Source organism: Watersipora subatra, chromosome 3 (genome assembly GCF_963576615.1).
Source record: "Watersipora subatra chromosome 3, tzWatSuba1.1, whole genome shotgun sequence".
NCBI classification, from domain to species: Eukaryota; Metazoa; Bryozoa; class Gymnolaemata; order Cheilostomatida; family Watersiporidae; genus Watersipora; species Watersipora subatra.
The window spans coordinates 23,218,224-23,237,656 of record NC_088710.1 but is presented as its reverse complement, the minus strand read 5'-3'; the positions used below and the strand labels follow the sequence as shown (position 1 = coordinate 23,237,656).

Below are 19,433 nucleotides of genomic sequence, written 5' to 3'. Positions count from 1 at the left end.
AAGAATATCGTTTAGGAGATCAGGCTTCTCTCCAAAGTTACTGTCAAAAATACCAGTGTTTCATATTCTACTGTATTATAATTTAATTAGTAAATGTCTGGCAATGCACGGGTAATAAAATAATTACCCAAAGAACTTGAGTAACTTAAGAGTAACTTAAGCTGACTAGAATTAACTTATAAGTTTGTAAATCAACTTACTTAATAAGAGCACACACAAGAGTATGGCTAGACATAATGTTCTCTCATGCAATCAATTATGGCCTTCAATCACGCTAGTATTAACCAAGAACATTTATCAAAGACTTCAAGAGTACGGAGTGCTACTGGTGTAATGAGTATGGCCACAATTATTTCTTTCTTCAGCAATGTACCTGCCTAATCTAGTGGTAAGCACACTTGTCTGCAAACCTTAAGGTTCCAAGTTCAAATCCAAGGCCAAGTAGAATGATAATTTCCATAACTTTAATGCTATAACTGGACACACCAACAACAGACAGACAAAAACTGCAATTAATATATTGTATATATAAACTTTATTACTTTATGTATTGTTCCAATATGCTATATCCACTTGCTTGGTATTATGCGGTGTTAAATCAGCTTATAACAAACCATACAAAGTATAATATGTTGTCTTGCGCTATACTGTAGTATTCTTTAATACATACATAATTTTATCAGATAATCTTATAACATGTCGTGTCATGCTATACTAATACCCTGGCCGTCTGATGTGCCATGGGTAATTATGCAATTATCTTGCAACAATAATGAGTTGTTAATTGAGAAAAAGGTAGCGTGATGGGCAGCCATGCTGATAGTTGGAAGTTCAAATATCACATGATGCAATCTTTTATGAAGGCAGTCATACATGTAACTTCAAACAAACAGCTGCACCTTTGTTGATAGTAAATATGATGGCAAAGATTTCGGTAGAGATTACGGTGAAGATTACGCTAGAAAATACAGAAAATATTTTGGTTGAGATAACGATAAAAGTTACGGTACATATTACAGTAAAGTTAATGCCAAGAATTGAGGTAGAGATACGACAAAGATTACGGTTATGATTATGGTAAAAATTATGGTGAAGATTATGGGGACGATTGCGGTGAAGATTATGGTGATGATTGCGGTGAAGATTATAGTAAAGATCATCATAGAGTTTATATTGAATTACATCAGTTTATAATATATTATAGTATAATGTAGGCCCTACATGTATTGAATTGCATCAAATTATAACATGTTGTATTAAATCATATTACATATATTATGGCAGGTAATGAAACATTATAACATATAGTATTATCAGTGTTGCTATAATAATAGTGTAGCACATATTGAATTAGTAAATTCTGTACTTTATATTACAAGTTTTATAACAAAGTGAAATATTATATTATTTTATAATAGTATAATCTTATCAATTTCTAATGTTCAGTTTAGTAAATGAACATTTTACTAGCTCTAATTCATGCATCTTGTGAGAAGTCATATTGCGCTATCTCACTGCACATAAGGATATTGCTGATCTTGTAGACACAAGTTTTCTAAGGTAAGGTAAACGGAAATTAATTTATTGGAAATTCTGAATTATTCGCTGTTCAGCATGCTACAAACTTTGACAATCGCCTTATGTAAACTTGAAAAGAAACATAGCAGACAATTCATATTAAAAGAATGTGATATAACAACATTTCTTTACGCATGCAAATAATGTAAAGAACTGGGGTAGTATCGATAGAATTTGTCTTGTTTATTTTAATTAGACAGTAGCCTGAATATTGTCACTTTTAAAATGTAGATTGTGGCTATACACTATGCAATCTGTCAAAATGCAGCTCATCTGGCATATTCACATCTTCTTATCTCTGGATAGTATGATGAGTTTTCCAAATCAATTACAACCAAATAACAAAAAGGGAGATAGCTGTGAACATACTTGCGAGTTATGTTATTCACTGTATCTCATCATTTATTATCTTCTCCAGTTCTTCATAAGTATTGTCAAAATCAGTTTCTCTTTCTAGATTTACCTTCCCTGAGCTAGCTGGAATTGGGGCTACTTGCTTCTTTTAGTCATTTTCCTATATAGAATGAATCAAGTTTTAGATAAAAAAAAAACATGAGTGAACGAATAAACAAAAATATTTTGGCTAAGCCCAGACTTGATTAAGCCTTATTAAATACACTTTGAAGTTGTGTACTCTGTGCAAGCTATCATTGCAAAGCATTGTTTGTATTAGTAGCCAACTGTACTTTCACAAACTCATGATACTGCTCATTGCTTGCTTACCTTATATTAGGTTATATACATTAAAAAGCTATACATTACGTAAAGTGTCCATTAAAGGAAACTGCGAAAACTCTATTTAAATGGTCACATATTTTGCTTTACTTGGGATAAAAATATGTATAGCTTTACATCTATTATATAGACAGCTTTCATGACATTTTCATGATTTATTGCTTTCATGATCATTGGGTTAATAAATGGTTAATAAATACTTCAATGCAATCGATATGTGCAGATGTTACAGTGTTGATTTTCATATATAAATGTCACCAGCTTGATTATCATTCGAAGCTAATTTTTATCCTAACCTTGACTCCTGGATGCAGATAGACGAAAAACAGGTAGGGTTACTCCTTTTATCGGAAAGTATGGTTTTGTTTCTGAGGACCTACGTTTAGCGTTACATCTATTATATAGACACTTTTCATGACCTTTTAGTTTGTTGTGTTAATAAATGGTTAATAAATATTTCAAGGCAATCAATTGGTGAAGATGTTGCAGTGTTGATTTTCATCTCTAAACTTCACAAGCTGGAGTATCACTGAAACCTTTTTATATCTTAACCTTGACCCCTGGATGCAGATGGACGAGAAACAGATATGCACTGCTCTTTTTATAGTAAAGCATAGATTTGTTTTCCTTTATTGTAGACATATAAAATATGTGTTATCAGTTGTACTTTGCGGAATATACTTTGCTGTGTAGAAAGAAATGAATAAATCGCCGTAATTAGACGCTGAATATGTGCTATTCCTCATTGAACTAATGTAAAGTTGCGGGAGCCATTGTCTGGAAAACCAGTGAAATCGATCAAAAAAGAGTCAAGTTGGTGGTGCAAACTAAAAATATGTAAGATATGAAGATATCTTAAAGAAGGAGAACAATTTAATCTTGATGACTCATTTGTGTTGAATTGATTTGCTGTCCAAGCAAATGCGGGCCGCTATGCATTTATATAAAAACCATTATATTGTTATAGCAACATTGCCATAACATTTCCAAGAAAGCAACTCATTAACACAAGTTAGGCAATGTTTACAGATTTAGTTATATTGGCAATCATTGCTGACATGCAATGCAATGAACTCGCACTAGAATTAACAGTCTCAACTTGAGTCTGTCTTCAAAGTTTTCTCTCGAAACCAATGTTATGATACATCTGTCTGTGAAGTTAAGTTGTATCTCTTTGTGACTAAAAAATAAAATGTATGTTTTTGGCAAATGTTGTGCATCACATGTACCAAGTTGGGTCGTGCAATGTTTATGTTTTGACATAAGTTATGCTATCATTGTTTTTATATAAAAGAAGCACTCTTAGCTACAAAGAGTGAGTCTTTTACACGAGATTGCGATTTTCACAATTTTCACTACGAAAATATATTATCTTGTTTGAAGTTTGATATAAAAGTTTTGATAACACAATAATTTATGCCAAACCTATAAGTGTGAGGTTAGAACACCCTGACATTCTTGTGTCAGAAGCTGCGGAAATAATCGGGAGGAAAAGTGCTAATAGTTAAGGAAGACAATAACAAAAGGCATGGCAGACCATGATCAGCAAAGAGCTGAAAAAAGGCACAAAAATGACACAGAAAGTGTGATCACTCTGAGTGAGTAGGAAGATGAAGAGCTAGATGTCATCGAAACATTGGGGAGAATGATGGAAGAAAGACATGAAAACACCCATTTGTATGTGAATGAGACATACAGAATGCTTGCAGATTGTGTATAAGACTAATTACATAAAGGGACTAGACGCTTAGAGGATATGTTATAGTCCTTGGAAATAAAAATTGAGATGAAGAGAAATGAGCTACCCTTAACAAACTCGCGTCTTTGTAGGTTGAGAAACAGTTACGAAGAAAAAAATAAGCCAATTACAAGCTCTTCTTTTCATAGGTTCAGGGATAAATAAGAGGACAAGAACAAGCCAGCCAACACAATCTCTCCTCTTCGTAATATCCAAAAAGTAGGGTCAAGTACAAACCTAATAATATACTTGCTAGTAATAACTGAGACTGAGTGAAAGTTGGCTTATTCTTCACAAGCAAATACATAGATGAACATTCTGAAACGTCTTTCTGCAGCCAGACAATTTTCCTTTGTGATCCGACCACTTATGAGCAAGCACTTGGTGGTCACAATCTTTATGAGTGTATCACGTTGCTGCCTTTAGATATGGTTATACCCGCTCTCATCTAACAAGTTCATCATAAAAGGGTGTTGCATTCCATTGAGGTCTACCTTGAAATTAGAGACTTGTTGAGCCCAGCTGCTGGCAATATGATTGATTTAGATTAGTTAACCAGCATTTCTGCACTACTGAATGCCTGTGAAGCTCGAAACTAAACTAAATGGGTTCCTCCTCAATTGTATGAATACCAGCAAATTGGAGTTTCATGCAAATTCTAGTCTGGTCAAATACCTAGACATGGTAATCTTCATACGTAACTGCTACTGTCTATGGTTACCTAATTACTCTACTTAGACTTGCGAATATCTGTTTGTGACTGAATATACTCGGTGCGTGATCGATAAACTTGTTTGTTTTTCATTTGGGTAATATAATTTCATATCTATAGTTTTGTAAGGCAAAGCTTGTAAACACGAGAACAGTACAAGAAAGAGTTTGAAATATTTGAAGTAAATGTACAATGCGTCACGTTGTAAGAATGTATTTGCTCTATTAACTAGCCAACTTTAAAACTATTGCTTGAGTTGATTTTTTGAAAAAGTCAGCTCCTATCTCTCCCGCAGACGTAGAAATAATTGCTATAACCACCGGGCTTGAGAAACGATATACAATCTTGGCCAATGCTATATTTAATGCTGTTGTCTGTCTAATGAGAAACATCAAATCTATCTAAGGCAGATGACTAGAATAGAAAGCTGTGGCAGCAGCTGCTCATACAGTTGGCAGATGCTTGGACTTGACACTAGCTGACAGAACATATTTTAATGATGTACCATTGCATCTGTTTGCAGCCTGCGGTGAATCCGTCCCCCTAGGAATGCGTTACCCAGTCACCAACTTTACCGACTCTCGCAACTGCCAGAACTACTACAGATGTCAAGGACTTTCCTGCTTTCAATGTCCGTGCCCAGAAAATGAGACATTCAATCCTCTAACGCTGCAGTGTGACACCAGCGCTAATGAGTGCAAATGTCAAGGAAATACTCCTGAAACGACTGTCATTATAGATACCTCTACATCGCAGAGTCTACCTACTACTTCAACAACAACGAAGACGATACCCGAGAAAATTATACCGGCCCGGAGTTCGACTCTGCCATATCGGGCGAATGATCAAAACAGTCCTAATGAAATTGTTATAATAGTTGTGATCATAGCGCTCACAGTTGTAATACTTCTTGCACTGATCGTTGGATTCTGTTTATGGCAGCGAGGAGTCTTCCCTCTCAAGTAAGTCACTGAGAATGAAGTTGTATGAAAAGGTTTCCTTTAAAATAAGCTTTCTGAGCAAGATTTAATGTTGATTTATACAACCTTTGGTTGTACACTTTGGCTTCAATAGTATACAACTTTTAGTTGTGTACTATTAAAAATTTGACACACTCTTAATTCTAAGCAGACTTATTTGACTGTTTTAAGTTTATTTAAGTTTTAGCCTTTATATGATGTGTAAACTGGGTATTTAAAATGGTTAAGGACTTATCTCCCTTGGCACATTGGCAAACAAAATAACAAGCCCACGTGTTTGCAACGTTTTCCATGTCATATTTAAACTTTAAAATTGCCTGCTATAACAAATTTTACCTATTATTTCGTTTTGTCAATATAAACTGTGCAGCATTGAATGCTTCACCTAATTTTTCACATGTGAACTTTACAACGTCGTGAAACTGATAGTTGCAAAGAAAGACCAGTATGACATCCTGTTGCGAAACTGTGTTAAGCCTGGTTCTCACCCCACCGTGAGGAGTGGTAATGCAACCGGCGGCTACCGATGGCTGCTGAAAACCAGTAGGCCGACCTGAGCCGGCGGTAAAATATCTACCGGTGGTGGCCGCCAGCAAAGCTCAGCAAGTTGAGTTTTTCTACGGGCTCCTGCTTAGGTTGCAGGATGTCGCCGGTAGTGAAAACCGTGCCGGCCCATGCACCCAGAATGCATTGCGCGTACGCTTTCCACAAGGGGCTTGGCAATACACTGACTTTTTTTTCAGGATAAAGAAATTAACACCGCGTTGACCTGGAAACATACTTTATATTTTAACTCCATGCATAAAAGATACCATTGTCTCGGAGCAGAAAATCTCTTCTCTACGTTATCACCTCCGATACATAACCAGAAGCTGAAAACATACAGCCTACCTGGGTACCGCTGATCACCGCAGGCACACCGCCGGCTGTTCATGGTGGGGTGAGAATTAGGCTTTAGATCATATTCAAGAGAAACAGTTTGTTAACACCGCATGTTAAGCAGATTCTCCCGTATGGCATCACCATATTTCAAGTAATTTGAATCATTAGTTTTCGTGAAATTGGCTAAAATGTATATGAAAACTTGGCAACGACTCAAAAAACAACAATGTGGTTGATCCGTCATTTGGTTATGTATAAATATAGCATGAATAAACAAAACTGCCTATTTGGGTTAACTTGTGAAATATTCATTTTTTTATATTTATTAACAACAGAGGTGTTAACAAATTGTTTTAAATGAACATGTCCCAACAGGAACCTTACCTACTAGCTCTTCCTACTTGTTGGTTGCAAGTTATTCTAGCTATAGTAGATATATTTTTAACAAATCAGCTGTGCTTAATTTAATATAAAAATAATCTATTATTAAACAAATAATGTCAAAACATTGCATTACCAATGCTACATTAATACTATTATTTTACAGTGCTATAAAACTGTAAAATGCACGAAGCTACAATTTACTTTACTATAGCAAAGTATACGATACATTTTTTCCATTAAGTGTGTTAGAGATTTTGAAATTTGAACCAAGTTGAAGTTAAAAAACTGAGTCTAGTCAGGTTATAAAAATGCCATAATTAACAGACACTGATACGAGACATAAATTATAGTCATTGAAAAGGCACATTGGCAGCGAGACAGATTAAGCCGTCTATAGACAGACAGCATCCACTTTCAGTGATTACAAACATACTGTAGGGCCTGTTACATAACACGTTCCAACTAGCATGAATAAACTGCAATTTCCCAATAATGGTTCGTAAGTGCACTTGACACAAAAGTGGTTTTATTTAGATTAGTTGTAATGTTACAAGCTGATTGCACATTTGCTATGCCTTGTCATCTCATGTGCTGTTACATAAGATTATAAATTGGTTTCTGAATGCTACAATTGATATTAGTTCATCAGTGAGGAAAGCATTTCAACAGTGAAAGCTTAATGAAGTTCTATGGCGGCAGCGATGGGTGTTGCTCTTATTCTTTGCAGCAGGTGCTTTAGGCATCCCTATCACTTAAGAGATAAACAAACAAACCTGACTGTAACTGACTATGTTCTACGTTGTAGGAAAGATGCTAATATGCATCCCTCTAATAATGATGGCTATTTGCCCACCCTTCCAGCCCAAGAAAGACATGTCAACGCCGAGATAGCCGATGGAACGGTAAGCAAACAAAATATGAATTACGTTTATTGTTCTTTTAAATATTCGGTACATGAACATCTGAGTGCCCGGGAGCTACTGAACAATACTTGCCCTTATTGCAAATGCAAAAGCCAACAAATTAGCTAAAAGGTTTCTAGGGTATTTTCGAGGCCTGTGAGTATGTTTTTTATTCTTGTTTCTTCGTGCAGAGAACTCTCTTGAAAGTGTGAAGATTCACCTAAAACGAATGGAATAAAAGCCATATTTGGATCACTTAGCTTCAGTAATAACAATATGTAATGAAATGTTTGAAAACAGATTGCTAGTAACTACTTGGCGTAAGAAGTGTGGTCTTCCAATTTTATTATACGAGCATCTATAATCTATCTAGTTTACAGCTTAACAAAATCCAGATGATCTGTGAAATAAGGCTGAACAAATATGTCCTATAAACAAACTGAAGCCTCATAAGCTATGCCTTATGTGTATTCCCTGCTGGCAGGAGTAATTGGCAGCTAATGATAATATATTTCAACATACATGGTGGGTGTCATGACAACCTGACCCTGGCTGAACAATATATCGGAATGTCATAAGTTTCCTATTAAACTCAATTAGTGAAGAGAATGCAATAATGAACAACAGAGAGTCACAATCTGGCAGCATCCTTTGTTTCTATTAGGTTCTTTAATTGCATCTAGGGTAAACTGTATGACTACTAAAGATATAGAGCCAGCAGGGGTCCTAATTTCTTCACAGTTTTTTTATGTATTCATGGCGCATTTTCTTAATGTAGGTTGATCAAGAGATGCAAATCCGAGGCCGTAATGATGAACTGAGAAGACAACTACACCATACATATGCTCCACCGATTTCAATTACATCGCCAACAGCGGCATCTCTACACCCTCATGAAACTTTTGTCTTGCCCGCGAATCACCAACTAAGACAATATCCACAGATAGCGGCCTACCCCAACTCACCCCAAACAACAACATTTCAAAACGTAGATTGGGCTAGATTAAGCGCAGGAAATCAGGAGAATAAAGGCAACACGAGTCAGAATAATAACCAAACATGGAGGGCAGGATGCTGCCCCAACTGTCTGACCGATAACAGTAGTACGGTGAGCTGCTCAGACTGCTCTAACTGTTCGACTCAGGAAACTATTGATAGAAGTAATTTGTTGAACTACAGTCACTGTACACCTCATCATCCACAGCTCAATTTTGTTAGCAGCCGGCAGGAATATGTCTAACTATTAACAATTTTTATATTATTTCACTTTTGTTAGAATTTTAATTATTTCAATCGTATTATTCCAGGTCAAATGATTCTAAAACTAATACATAATTTATAATTTTTAGACGGACTTAATGGATAAAAATTTTTTGATACTGAATCTTTTATTATCTATATGATTTATTTTTACTTAAAAAGCTTGTTTAGCTTTTGACTCTTTCTACTCTGTACTCAGTCTGTTCAATGTATAACATTAATAATAAATATCAGCTCTATGAAGAGTCCATGTAGATTGTAGAGTATATCCTTCAGAGGCAGATAGTTACGATGATGAGACAGTGTTACTTATCATTGAAAGTAAACTGGTCATCAAACCTAAAAAAATCTAGCGTTATAATTGTTCAAGGATGCAACTAACACAGACATAGTTGATTTATGTTGCTGTTTGTCATTGATGCAAGAGATTTTAATTCCCAATCAAACTTTCTATCCACGTGTTAGTAATCTCATGTACTATCCAAGGGATAATGAGCTTCAACAAGAGGGCTTAAAGTAAAGGATAAAGTACATTAGGATAGCTAACGGCAGACAGATTATAAAATCAAAGTGACAGATTAAAAAACCAGCAGAGAAGCAATGAACGCCAGCAGAGACAAAGCCTTTAATCTTCAAAAGACTGTGTATAAGTGAATTATATTTTGGAGAAGGGAAGCCTTTGCCGTTGTTTGTAAATTGCTGCATGGATTTTGCTGTTTCCATCACTAATTGTAAGGAAATCATTGTTTTGTATTTGGTTTACATGAGCATTTGCTGTTTTTATGTTGCACATTTGTTGTATTGTAACTGTAACTTGTACAGATCACAAAACCTTTTGTCGTTTGATTGTTGGCAAAAAGCTAATTCCATGGCAGCAAATCGATGCTTCAACTATATCAATGCTTGCGTCAAAGTAATTTGTTAACTGTTGAAGAGCATAGTGGATGCCTAGAGAACAGGGTTTGCTCAAAAAGTGATCTCTTATGCTACGTGAAGTATAAATCTTGTATCTAGCATTTTTAACTAATAACTGATGTGTATACCTTTTTATGTTTTTGTGGTCCTCCACGTAACAAGGCATTCAGATGAATACAGCTCGGCAGCACTGCTTATATGTAGGTTGGGAGTTCATAAAGTGTTTATCCAAGCAAACAGGTAACACTGAAATAGTATTGAGCCTAAAACCTCCCAGACGAAAGTGTCAAATTTAAAGACGACGTCAGTTGATTTCCCTGACAAGGTGTATCTTGCCTAGTTGAGTCTAAATATTCATCATAAAATATAAATATATTTGGCCACCTTGTCTATTACATTCACAAGTCAGTTGCTATGATTATCTTGATTTTTGATTTTTTTATTAGCTTTGATATTATTAAAAGATGTAAATAAGTTGTCAATCAAAAAACAACTCTATATGGAGAAAACCCCATATTAATGATTAACATTCACAACCCAGAAATCAGCCCGAAACCTTTACAAACTTGATGGTTAACTTTATGGGTGGTCGCAGCTTGCGAACAATAAAATTATCAGTTTTCCTTTATTGACAACCCAAACCATGTGAGACTTTATTTTCTTAACAATCATCAGATCAAGTGAACAGTTGTTTTAAGGCAACTGCTAATGGGTATCTTTGTGTTTTTATTCAGCTATGACACTATTGAATCACACCGGGCTGCTCACTTTAACTGTAACTCATATTTGCTGATTCACGTCAAACAACCAACCAGTTCATGAGTGTTTTAAGTACAGTTCTAAAGACAACTTTTATTATATGTTTGCCTTAGTACGGATTTGAAATGCTGCATTATTGTTGACATGAGTTGGATTTATCTTGATCATTCTTTTGTGTGTTCATGAAGACACTGTCAAATGTGGCTATCAATAATAGGTATAAAAAGGAAGATGCTGCCAAAGCATCCTGGTCATTTATGCACCACCTTTTTGCAGCTAAACAGTTGTTGAAATAGTCTGGCTCTCTAACCTCCCGGCACTCATGTGTGAACAAGGAATTCTCTCGAAATGCAGACAAAAACTCAAATTCATTGACTGCTACAAGTGTTATTGATAAGTTACTTTCATAAGATGAATCATGGCAAGTCTACTTGTTTGTAATACAAAAGAACAGTACAGTGGTAAAATGCTATGGCAGGTGAGCCAAGTAAAAATAATGACTAGTAAAATTGAATGAATTCTGAACAGTTAGCTGTCACTTTATGATAATAAAAAATCAATGAAATTTACTAAGTCGTTGGTGTAGTTGACTGCTCATGATTAAAAGGAGAACAACTCTTAATTAGCAGTTTGTACCGGACAGCGATTGTATTTAGCTATGCTAACAAACTTACATGTATCAATAGAGTTAATAAAAAGAAAGATTCCTGTTATTACATTATTGAACAAAGAAGTCTAGTGACATATGACATTGTGAGTGCACATAAGCGCTTTGTGAACTGTGAGACAGGCAGGTGTAGAGATGACGAATTTAGTCTGGGTGCCCAACAAAAACACTTTAAACCATTAATTTAGCAATGATTCAGCATTCAAAAGTTTTAATCACAGACCAATGGAGAAAAAATTAAGAATATTTTAGAGAAAATAAAAGCGTCTGATATGGACAGATTTCTGCAAGTGTCAGCAGGTAGCAAAGCAAACTGTATAGTTAAAGGTTCATTTGACTAGATTGCAGACTGAAGATGCAGGAATTGACGTAAAGCAATTAATACTTCAACTATTAGTTGACACTTGCTATGGAATGACTCAGTCTCTGAATGGGTAGTTATCGTGCCTTCAACAGCATCTACCCCAACAGAATCGCCTTGATGCAGTCGGTTCTTGGCTACGGTGAGGGTCTCCAACCAACGGGGCTTAGCAGGACCATATGCATTCTCATGCAACAGCTGAGGTATGCAGAGTAGAGAGTCTCTAAGGATGGTCAACATAGTAACGCCATGCGATATGACTGACAGTTCTTGCAGGTGTTTGTCAATGATATGGTGGAGAACAAGCTCGAATGTCCCACCAACGGCTATTGTGCAGAGGTACTCTGGGGGAGGATCTAAAAAGAGAAACAAGCAAGCTTTTCCTCCTGTCTTCAAACAAGGCAAAACTTGAGTTATACTCTCCCTCTTTAGACCTGAATGTATTGAGCTGAATTGATCACTTGAAAGATCAATCCATGATAATGGCAAAAAGACTGATTTGCGTTGCATTAAACCAGGTTACCAAGGGTTGATCACAACTATTAGATGAGATTGAACTGGTTTTAACGATTAAAGGGCTAAAATAACGATTATTGTTACATTTTCCATTTAATAAGGATCTCAAACCAGCCACAAACTTCAGAGTAATGAGCGAAGGCACAAATCGACTTATGATCGAGACACAAACCAGTCTTAGTAAAAAATAGAGCTGATATCTACCAAGGTAAAATGTGCTGAGAGATTTAGAAACAATGTCATAATAGTGCTTTCGCTGCCACAAGCTATCATATGAGGTAATAGTAAGTTTGTAGCTTAATCAAAGCAGTATGCCTCAACATCCTTTCACACATGTAATAATACAGACAAACCTACAAGCCAACTACAAAATAGTGAGAGATCTATGGAGGTTTCCTTTAAAACTTCACCAGACTGAAGCTGCGAACTTCACACCATTAGAGAATTAACATACGTCAGGAGAAGACGATTTTTTATAATCAATTTGTTACAAGACGATCGTCCAGACTTATAAACGCAGGCAGACTGAGACTTGTATAAGCTGATAAATGTTAATTATAAGTTTTCAAATAAGAACCATTCTAGACAAACTATAAAACTGTAGAAAGAGAGAGATATAGAGAGATAGAGAGAGGGAGATAAAGTGAGATAGCGAAAGGGAGATAGAGAGAAAGGGAGATAGAGAGAGGGAGATAGAGAGGAGGGGATGGATAGGGAAGGAGATAGATAGGGAAAGGGAGAGATAGAGAGAGGGAGATAGAGAGAGGGAGATAGATAGAGGGAGATAGATAGAGGGAAATACAGAGAGGGTGATTGAGAGAGGGAGATAGAGAGGAGAGAAAGATAGAGCGAGATAGGGAGACAGAGAGAGGGGGATAGAGAGGGAGAGAAAGAGGGAGATAGAGAGAGGGAGAGATAAAGAGCGGGAGAGAAAGAGGAATATAGGGAGATAGAGGGAGATAGATAGAGGGAGATAGAGAGAAGGAGAGAAAGAGGGAGATAGAGCGAGATAGGGAGAGAGGGAGATAGAGAGAGGGAGAGAAAGAGGGAGATAGAGAGAGATAAAGAGCGGAAGAGAAAGAGGGAGATAGGGAGAGAGATATAGGAAGAGGGAGATAGAGAAAGGGAGAAGGATAGGGAGAGAGGGAGATAGAGAGAGAGGGATATAGAAAGATAGGGAGATAGAGAGAAAGATAGAGAGAGGGAGATAGAGAGAGAGAAAGATAGAGAGAAGGAGATAGAGAGAGGGAGATAGAAAGGGGGAGATAGAGAGCGGGAGAGATAGAGAGAGGGAGAAAGAAAGAGAGGAAGATAGAGAGAGGGAGATAGACAGAGGGAGATAGATAGAGATAGAGAGAGATAAAGAGCGGAAAAGAAATAGGGAGATAGATAGGGAGATAGTGAGAGGGAGATAGAGAGAGGGAGATAGCGAGAGAGATATAGGAAGAGGGAGATAAAGAGAGAGAAAGAGGGAGATAGAGAGAGAGAAAGAGCGGGAGATAGAGAGAATAAGATAGAGAAAAGGATAGAGAGAGAGGGAGATAGAGAGAGGGAGATAGAGAGAGGGAGATAGAGAGAGGGAGATAGAAAGAGACAGAGAGAGGAAATAGAGAGAGGGAGATAGCGAGAGAGATATAGGAAGAGGGAGATAAAGAGAGAGAAAGAGGGGGATAGAGAGAGAGAAAGAGCGAGACATAGAGAGAGGGAGATAGAGAAAAGGATAGAGAGAGGGAGATAGAAAGAGAAAGGGAGATAGAGAGAGGGAGAGAAAGAGGGAGATAGAGAGGAGAGATAAAGAGCGGGAGAGAAAGAGGGAGATAGGGAAAGAGATATAGGAAGAGGGAGATAGAGAGAAGAGGGAGATAGAGAGAGAAGGAGAAAGAAAGAGAGGGAGATAGAGAGAGGGAAATAGAGAGAGGGAGATAGAGATAGAGAGGAAATAGAGAGAGGGAGATAGAGAGAGAAGAGATAGAGAGAGGGGGATAGAGGGAGATAGAGAGAGGGAGATAGAGAGAGGGTGATAGAGAGAGAGGCAGATAGAGAGAGGGAGATAGAGAGGAAGAGACAGAGAAGGAGATAGAGAGGAGAGAGAGAGGGAGATAGAGAGATAGAGAAATAGAGAGAGAGGGAGATAGAGAGAGGGGAGGAGAGAGAGATGTTATATGACAGATCAACATTGTCAAAGTTTATCAACTAGCTATTTTTAATTTGAAATGGAAATTAACAAACCTTCAGACTCATATTTATTGTATACAAGATGTCAGGTAATGTTTGTAATTCAAAATTATTAAGAACTCAATTTTGATTGGTCTTCAAACTGACAAAAACCGTTTTCACTTTATTTATCCTTTTTGGACCCTTTTACATGCGTCGAGTTAGTCTGACATAATCATTCATAAATTGTCACAGTTTTAGCAGACTGGAATCATGATAATGAACTATGAAGATTGTTTGTGCTACAAACAGAGCTTTATAGCTAGTACACAAAAGTCTAGTACCAACTCCTAGGCTAGTACCTGACTAACATATGACAACAGTTGCAGGTGAGCTAAAACCATGTACAGTTGCACTGATAGTAAACAGCTGGAAAGGAAAAAGTATTTTCAAATAAGAACTTTTAGTTCAGGCTACCAAAACTCAGTAAATATCCTGTAGATAAAGCACTTCCTCTGTGATTATTTCGATGCAGCGAATGAAGTCATGATAGAAAAAGGTATTGGTGGTTGACCAGGTTTGTGAAGTATAGCCTGAGAACCAGTGTAAGTGTGCTAGAGATCAGTGAGACATACTGATTCTATGTAGCACTAGAAACAAAGTATTGAACTCGAGCTGAACAACAAGACTTTCATCAGCAGCAAGTTGGATTATGATTGGTCACAATATAATATATCACCCTATTAATAGGCATGACTATATCATTATAGCAAAAACTGCCAACTAACTTCATGATCCCCATGAAATCTGAAAGCAGATTATGTTTGTTATTAAATTTTACATTTAACGTAGTGGATTTTAAAACACAAGTAAAATAAACCAACAAACTATTCTGATTTCACATACATTCCGCATAATTTGTGAAATTTTTGAGTGAATTTCTCTGACATGATCAAATAAAAATCATTTTATGTGGACTGTTACTTCTTAATAAACCTATCAGAAGAGGAAAATATTGCATTCAGAATGTAAGGGATAATTTGTGCACTAAATATACAATCCTTGCGTAAGGCTATGATTCACACTCTAAATATATTCACACTCTATATACTGATTCAATTTTAACACTGCTAAATTAACATTTACCAGTTGAATTGTAGCTTTTAGACAGAACTTTTGATATTCTACTCCTAGTCACACCAGTTGAAGAGTTCTTTGAAGAGCTGGAAAACATACCGCTTTGTATATTTGCGCTACAAACAAATTGACAGAATTAGTTACCGAGCATCAATTCTGAAAATATACCTGCACTATTTTACCAAACAACAATTAAACCAGGAATAGAAAGATTAACAGAAAATTACTATTTTTTATCTCCCAAAAATTATTTTATAGCCGATAACTATTTTCTTTTTCTTGCAAGATAAATCAGCACAGAACAAAATATGTAAAATGCTCCTCTTTGTCAAATTTAAGAAAGCGAATTATAAATAAGTATAAAACATATTCTCTTGATTACTAAAAGTGCATTTAAATAGTGATTAAATATAAGAACAGAAACAGATAAGGTGGTATTGACATAATAAAATGGGTGGTCCTTATTGGGAGGTAAAAAAGGGAGATAAATATGATGGCAAAACGAATGGAGAAGTGCGAGAAACTGTTGATGCTACGTAAGCTCTCTCATTTACAATTCAGTTAAATTTAACTTTAAATATCGATGAAATTTTCATTAGAAAGAGGCTTAGCTTTTTGGCTTTGGTTTTAAATTGGTTGTTTTTAATGGCCCTTACAAAACATTCAGCAAAACAAAGACTTTTACTGAAACTTCACACGTAAAGGTGGTATTACATAAGGTAACAGGTGGGTATGATGAATATTCAGAGTATGATGAAATGCCATTGTGCAATGATACAGTTAATACATGGTTAGTGTAGATGCATGAACAAAAGGAAAGAGCATTCCAGATAGGATAATGAAACAAAGGCATAGCAAATGTTACTCACTTCATCCATTGAGTTTCATCACGTGAAACCAGTGAGCTTCTTACTGCTTTCAAACTGCTTGAAATGAGGTCTTTAAGCTGATGAGCGATACCTTCCGTTGGAGCTCCTAATACTAATGTGTGCACCCCAGGCGCATCTTTTGGGATGAGATGAGAGTAGATAACTGTTCCGAAAGTTATTTCATTACATTTACTAAATGGACAAACATTGTCTATAGCTAAATCATTAATATCATAGACTATTGCTTTGTTGCAGGATCTGGATAAGAATTCAAGCTCGTCTTCGGGAAGGGAGTGAATAACATGCATATTAGATTGTTGACAGAGATCTTTATCAGTGGTAGAGAGTTGGTAAACACTAATGATTAGCTGAACTCCAAGCCTTGTGATCAACTCAAGGAATTTTGATGCGCGTACGCGTTTGTGACATAAAGCTGCATCTATACCCTCGTTATCATGAAGGGAATATTCTGCGATGTTATCGCCATCTGTAGCATCGCTGTCAAGAGGACATGACAACAAAACAAACCTCCCTTCATTCACACTAATTTTAGAATTTTGTAGACGTTCGAAACGACAAAACCCTCGACTTAGTAAGTATCCAGGAAATAAGGCTGAGGCTGACAAGGATTGGCCGACATTTTCATGGAGAATATAATTTTTGTTTTTTAAGAGATGATGTACAACAGAGTCGACAGACGAGAAGGTCTTACATTTTCTCCATGCTTCGATCAACTGAACTGAAAGTGATCCAAGATAAAAAGCCTCCTGGTCAGCAAGATGAGTCTTGAGGTAACCCACGATAAGGTTTACGATATGATGAGATGAGTCATGAGTGACTAAAGCCATGTCTGATACAAGACAATATTGGCTCACCAAAGTAAACAAATGGTTTAATGTATGAGCCAGAATAAGATCTATCTCTTGGCATAGCTTCACTCTCTGAGCAACTCTGTCTTTTTCTTGAAAATAACTGAAGGAAGTAGGATTTCCAGACAAGTGAGCAACTTGTATGAGGAGTTCATTTAACAAAAGTAAAAATGATTTTGTGCAATCACCAAACTTATCATAATAGGCTCTGATGTGAGTCATAACAAACTCATAAATCGGACTTTTTAGTTCCAAAACCTTTAGTATTTGTATGCCCTGATTCGTTATTAAAACGCGTCCTGTTGATGTTGAAATGACGGTGTGCTGAAAATTAGTCCCAAATCCTGACCTAATTGAAGATGAAAGAGCTGAGGATGCATCTTTAATGGTGTCAAAACCAAAATTGACCACCTTCGCCATGTCACCTGATGTGACGTCTTCAAAATTCAGCAATTTAGAAAACAACACTAGTTTGCAGCGCTATTTCCATGAAGGAATCTTCTTGTAGCGTCGCATATTTTGTACTAAAATATATTAGCAAACAATGACATTAAAAACAAACTTAATTGTAGAAGTCACATGAAGGGTCGGTCAGATTGATATTGATAACAACTAAAATGATTAGGAAAACTCGGAAGAAAATCAAATGCTTAAGAAACTTCAACTCTCACACACAACGCGAAATACATCCATAAAAGCCTGTATTAATTTGACAAAATCAAAAGTAAAAACTAAAGAGAGTAAATATGATTAAAGCACATCAATTACATAAGTACTATTTCAGCTTATTTAAGTTCTTCAATATCTCTGCTTTCAAATGAGCCATTGTTTGACATGGTGACACAGACATAGGTTGGTGTTTATAGGATTTCCCAAAAGCTCTACCGCAGAAACGTTCAATGGTATAGGCTCGAAAACTGCGACATCAAAAATTTCAAATTCGGTGTTGTGTGCTCTTACCGCTTATTTTTAACGCTTACCGCTTATATTTATCAACGACGATAATGACGCTAGAGGCAGGCGAAGGTAGGACAACTCCAGAGAGCCAATGAAGATGACAAAGGCATCGGTGTCATTAGCTATCCATGTACAGATTATTTTTAAGATAATTAACTCAGATTCCAAGCACCATAATTAACTCAGATTCCAAGCACCATACAGTCAAACATGGATAACTCACCCTCGGATAGCTCGAACACATGGTTAACTTGAACGGTTTCTTTGGTCCGTTCCCACGTAATAATAAATTGCTTTAGATAACTCGACCTCAACTCTGTTAAATCGAATAGAGGTAAACCTCAACTTTTCGTCATTCATAGGCGTCGTTATTACCACCATCGGGCAAAATATTTTTGTCAACGACTTTTCTAAAGGTTTGGTGAAATTTGATTTCTACCAAACGTCCGCTTAGTGATAGCCCTTCGGAAGCAAGGAAAAGCGAGGTACCCTTCGGATAAACTTACAGAAAAGTCGGCTAAATTGACCTTGGTTAAAACGCTCAAAAGAAAAATATGTCTTTTCTTCTGAGCATTTCAACAACGATCAAGTTTTGCCGATTTTAAGCTAAAAAACGTTCTGGCAATAACACCACCTCAAACAACAAACCAATTTCAAGTGATAGAAAAATCTCTATACTTTTTGATAAAAAAATGTTTTGAACTTTACATTAGAAGCATTTAATTTGTAACAAGCCATTTATGCTTTTGATTTATATAATAGTTTGTATATGTACATGTATCTACCAATAAATAAATAAATGGACTTGTGACAGTGCTCTGATAACTTGAACGCTCTGATAACTCGAACACTTTCGCCCGGTCCCGTGAAATTAGAGTTATCCATGTTTGACTGTACTATATTTTTCCGATGATATAATGAACTAGCGCTCTCTTTTTATTGTGATGTTGAGGGGCACGACTGAGGCAAATTAATTTCAAGCATTGCATGATCTCGCAAAAGTGCAATCTACATATAGTCCTAGGGCCACGCCACAGCAGGTCACAACTTAATCGATG

General features: G+C 36.4%; 1 protein-coding gene and 1 long non-coding RNA gene across 2 annotated transcripts; one reads left to right on the top strand and one right to left on the bottom strand.

Annotated features, from left to right (window-relative positions):
• The first annotated feature begins 5,597 nt into the window (after positions 1-5,597).
• Positions 5,598-9,230, top strand: LOC137391653 (uncharacterized). The gene is made up of 3 exons (XR_010978146.1): positions 5,598-5,725; positions 7,815-7,911; positions 8,690-9,230. It is a non-coding gene; the product is annotated as an uncharacterized lncRNA (long non-coding RNA).
• Positions 9,231-11,216: 1,986 nt separating this feature from the next.
• Positions 11,217-17,838, bottom strand: LOC137390439 (uncharacterized). The gene is made up of 3 exons (XM_068076771.1): positions 16,550-17,838; positions 15,690-15,796; positions 11,217-12,229 (listed from the first exon to the last, which is right to left on the bottom strand). The coding sequence occupies exons 1-3, from the start codon at positions 17,836-17,838 to the stop codon at positions 11,850-11,852; spliced, it is 1,776 nt and encodes a 591-aa protein (XP_067932872.1). The 3' UTR covers positions 11,217-11,849.
• Between the last annotated feature and the right edge of the window lie 1,595 nt (positions 17,839-19,433).

What these genes read in the sequence shown, in the direction of transcription:
- LOC137390439 (XM_068076771.1), bottom strand. Translation starts at nt 17,838, where the DNA reads ATGGCGAAGGTGGTCAATTTTGGTTTTGACACCATTAAAGATGCATCC. An exon ending in GATGAAACTCAATGGATGAA is followed by an intron (nt 15,797 to 16,549) that starts GTGAGTAACATT and finishes ATTTGTTTGTAG; the next exon opens with CGCAAATATACAAAGCGGTA. An exon ending in TAAAAGCTACAATTCAACTG is followed by an intron (nt 12,230 to 15,689) that starts GTAAATGTTAAT and finishes TTCTCTTTTTAG; the next exon opens with ATCCTCCCCCAGAGTACCTC.